The sequence below is a fragment of the Eurytemora carolleeae genome, unplaced genomic scaffold (assembly GCF_000591075.1).
Source record: "Eurytemora carolleeae unplaced genomic scaffold, Eaff_2.0 scaffold430, whole genome shotgun sequence".
Taxonomy (NCBI): domain Eukaryota; kingdom Metazoa; phylum Arthropoda; class Copepoda; order Calanoida; family Temoridae; genus Eurytemora; species Eurytemora carolleeae.
Genome location: NW_019397707.1, coordinates 218,233 through 221,889, shown reverse-complemented (window position 1 = coordinate 221,889; position 3,657 = coordinate 218,233). Strand labels below are relative to the sequence as shown.

General features: G+C 32.7%; 1 protein-coding gene across 1 annotated transcript in view; it reads left to right on the top strand.

Annotated features, from left to right (window-relative positions):
• The window catches only part of LOC111715568 (phosphatidylinositol 4-kinase alpha), a gene marked incomplete in the record, with an annotated part of 46,064 nt that overhangs the window by 11,164 nt on the left and 31,243 nt on the right, over positions 1 to 3,657 (top strand). Inside the window, 5 exon segments of the mRNA XM_023490927.1 lie at positions 202 to 303; positions 690 to 858; positions 1,869 to 1,956; positions 2,455 to 2,556; positions 2,987 to 3,103. Coding sequence (XP_023346695.1) covers positions 202 to 303; positions 690 to 858; positions 1,869 to 1,956; positions 2,455 to 2,556; positions 2,987 to 3,103 — 578 coding nt within the window.

Sequence of the window (3,657 nt, the reverse complement as noted above, 5' to 3'; positions counted from 1 at the left end):
CAAGGGAACAAGTGGACAAGGGAACAAGTGGACAAGGGAACAAGAGGACAAGGGAACAAGTGGACAAGGGAACAAGTGGACAAGGGAACAATTGGACAAGGGAACAAGTGGACAAGTCGACAAGGGAACAAGTGAACAAGAGAACAAGAGAACAAGAGAACAAGAGGTCAAGGGAACAAGATAATAATAATAATATCCTAGTAACTAACAGTGAAGACCAAGATGTTCTGGACTCTACAAGGGATCTCAAGGGGAACTCTGCTGTTGTAACAGCATTCGAGAAACTTAGAGATACAGCCATAGGAAACTACACGATTTCATTTCAGACTTTAATTATATCATAGAAGAGGTCGTTTTTGACAGATTTCATATTATGTTGTCATCAAAATTTTTACATCAATAACCTTCTGGGTTGATAAAATGTTTCTTGTAAAAAAGCTCTCGTTTTTTAACTGATATTCATAAGCAGAGGAAAAAACGTAATTTCCAATTTTTAAATTCCCGATATTTTTCCCCCTAGATGCTCAGATAAATAAATAAAGAGTGAATTGACACGGTCTACAGTTCCATTAAGTTATTTAATCAGTTTTACAAAAATAGACCATTACTTCCCTTCTTTGAGAGTTGTTTTTCCCTGCTTCTTATAAATCCAATTTTCAGTTGCATATGAAATCTTATTGTTTATACAGATAATATTTGTAAAGCGCTGCGGGCAGGAATTAAAACAGATCCTGACTCGGTCAAAGCATTTATTGCCTCTGTTTCGAACAGGTACAAAGTTTACCTTTTATTGGGAAACAAAATATGCACGCTCTCGATTTATCAAGATGATGCCAACAACTCTTTTACAAGCAAAAAGCCCTTTTAGGTCTAAAAATGTACATGTTCATGGCTACAAAAAAGTACTAGAAAGATAGCGAGGTTAAACCAACGGCAAAAACAAAGTTAGGTCTTATGGATTTATTAACAAAATCACATAAATCACTACTACAAAAACTTCATTGATCATGTCTGCATCTATATCTACCCGTATGTCTATTAGTCTATTTGTCTATTTGTCTATTTGTCTATTTATTCAGTTGTCTATTTGTCTATTTGTCTATTTGTCTATTTGTCTATTTGTCTATTTGTCTATTTGTCTATTTGTCTATTTGTCTATTTGTCTATTTGTCTATTTGTCTATTTGTCTATTTGTCTATTTGTCTATTTGTCTATTTGTCTATTTGTCTATTTGTCTATTTGTCTATTTGTCTATTTGTCTATTTGTCTATTTGTCTATTTGTCTATTTGTCTATTTGTCTATTTGTCTATTTGTCTATTTGTCTATTTGTCTATTTGTCTATTTGTCTATTTGTCTATTTGTCTATTTGTCTATTTGTCTATTTGTCTATTTGTCTATTTGTCTATTTGTCTATTTGTCTATTTGTCTATTTGTCTATTTGTCTNTAATCTATTTACCTAAATGTATATCTATCTATCTATTTTTCTTATTACCTATATAATTATTCCTCTATGTATTGTATCTATTCTTCTATACCTCTATCTATTTACCTAAATGTATATCTATCTATCTATTCTTCTTATTACCTATATTTATTATTCCTCTATGTATTGTATCTATTCTTCTATACCTCTATCTATATACCTAAATGTATATCTATCCATCTATCTATTCTTCTTATTACCTATATTTATTATTCCTCTATGTATTGTATCTTTTCTTCTATACCTCTATCTATTTACCTAAATGTATATCTATCCTTCTATCTATTCTTCTTATTACCTATATAATTATTCCTCTATGTATTGCATCTATTCTTCTATACCTCTATCTATCTACCTAAATGTATATCTATCTATCTATCTAGAACTGAGAATGAGGACAAAGTATATGAAGATGTAATGAAGCTGTTCAGCGAAACTACAGTTGAAGCATCTCATGCAGTTTATGGACAGGTTCATTCATTCATGCATGCATTCATTCATTCTTTCATTCATCCTTTCATTCATTCTTTCATTCATCCTTTCATTCATTCATTCATTCATTCATCCTTTCATTCATTCATTCATTCATTCATTCATCCTTTCATTCATTAATCCTTTCACTCATTCATTCTTTCATTCATCCTTTAATTTATTTATTCATTCATTCATTCATTCATCCTTACATTCATTCTTTAATTCATTCATTCATTCATTCCTTCATATTCATTCATTCATTTTATGTATCCTTTCATTCATTCATTTATTCATCCTTTCATTCATTCATCTATTCATTTATTCATCCTTTCAGTTATTTATTCATTTATTCATCCTTTCATTCATTCATCTATTCATTCATTCATTCCTTCAGTCATTTATTCATTTATTCATTCATTCCTTCAGTCATTTATTCATTTATTCATTCAGTCATTTATTTATGATTGTTTATCTACTAATTTATTCTATATTCAGCATGGAGACAGTAGAAGACAGGAGTACAGTCATGTGTCTGGATCAGTTATTAACGCACTCGCCAATATAGCGGCGAATATGATTGACAATACCGAAAACGAGGTCAAATATTTATACAATGCAGATACATTTACTATTTTACTCATTTATACATTTTTTTTGGCCATACGATCCATTCTATTTTTTGTGCATTTTACATAGTGATTTGTGTATTTTATTATTTACGCCCTGGTCTAATATTATTACCCCATAATCCCTGAAGCCCCCAAACTAATCCATTAATTGAAGCCCGGAAACCCACATGAACTTATCTTTTAATTACCCCGAGGGCCCGAAACCACCTTGGACTAAACCCTACGGCAACCCTTTGAACTAATTCACAAATAACCCCGAAAGCCCTAAACCCCGCCGAACTTAATCCAATAATTACAACGAAGAACCTCAACCCAATCCTGACCCAAACCTGATCCAAATCTCGTATTACCCCAATAGCCCTGAAGTTCCCTGAACTAATCCTCTAATTACCCCGAAGGCCCGGATGGCTGATCTACTGGTGAAGCTGCTGGAGCTGTTTGTCAACCTGGGGTTGGAGGGTAAAAGAGCTTTAGACAAAACACAAAGCCATATGAAAGCAAACAGCTGTGCAGGTGGGTCATCTTAACTCCCCTATACTTGATCTTTACTTGAACTTAACCTTGATTTTTGACCTTGGCCTTGATTTTTGATTTTGGCCTAGATTTTTACTTTGGCCCTGATTTTTACTTTGGCCTTGATTTTTGACATTGACCTTGATTATTGATATTAATCTTGATCTTGGTTTTTGACATTGCCCTTGATTTTTTACATTGACCTTGATTTTTTACCTTAACCTTGATTTTTTACCTTCAACTTGATTTTTTACCTTTACCTTGACCTTGATTTTTGACATTGACCTTGATTTTTTACCTTAACCTTGATTTTTGACCTTGAACTTGAATTTTGACCTTGACCTTAATTTTTGGCCTTGACCTTGATTTTTTTACGTTTACTTTGAAGAGACCTGCTTGACTTATTTTCGATTACCTTGTCCTTGAATTTAATCTTTTATTGAATTCAAGCTGGACTATGACACTGTTTTGCCATTAAAAAAGGAGGAGGGGGAGGGGGGGCACAGTTTTGTCTGGAATAAGAAAGAAAGAAAAAGAAAGGTGATGTTGGGGATGA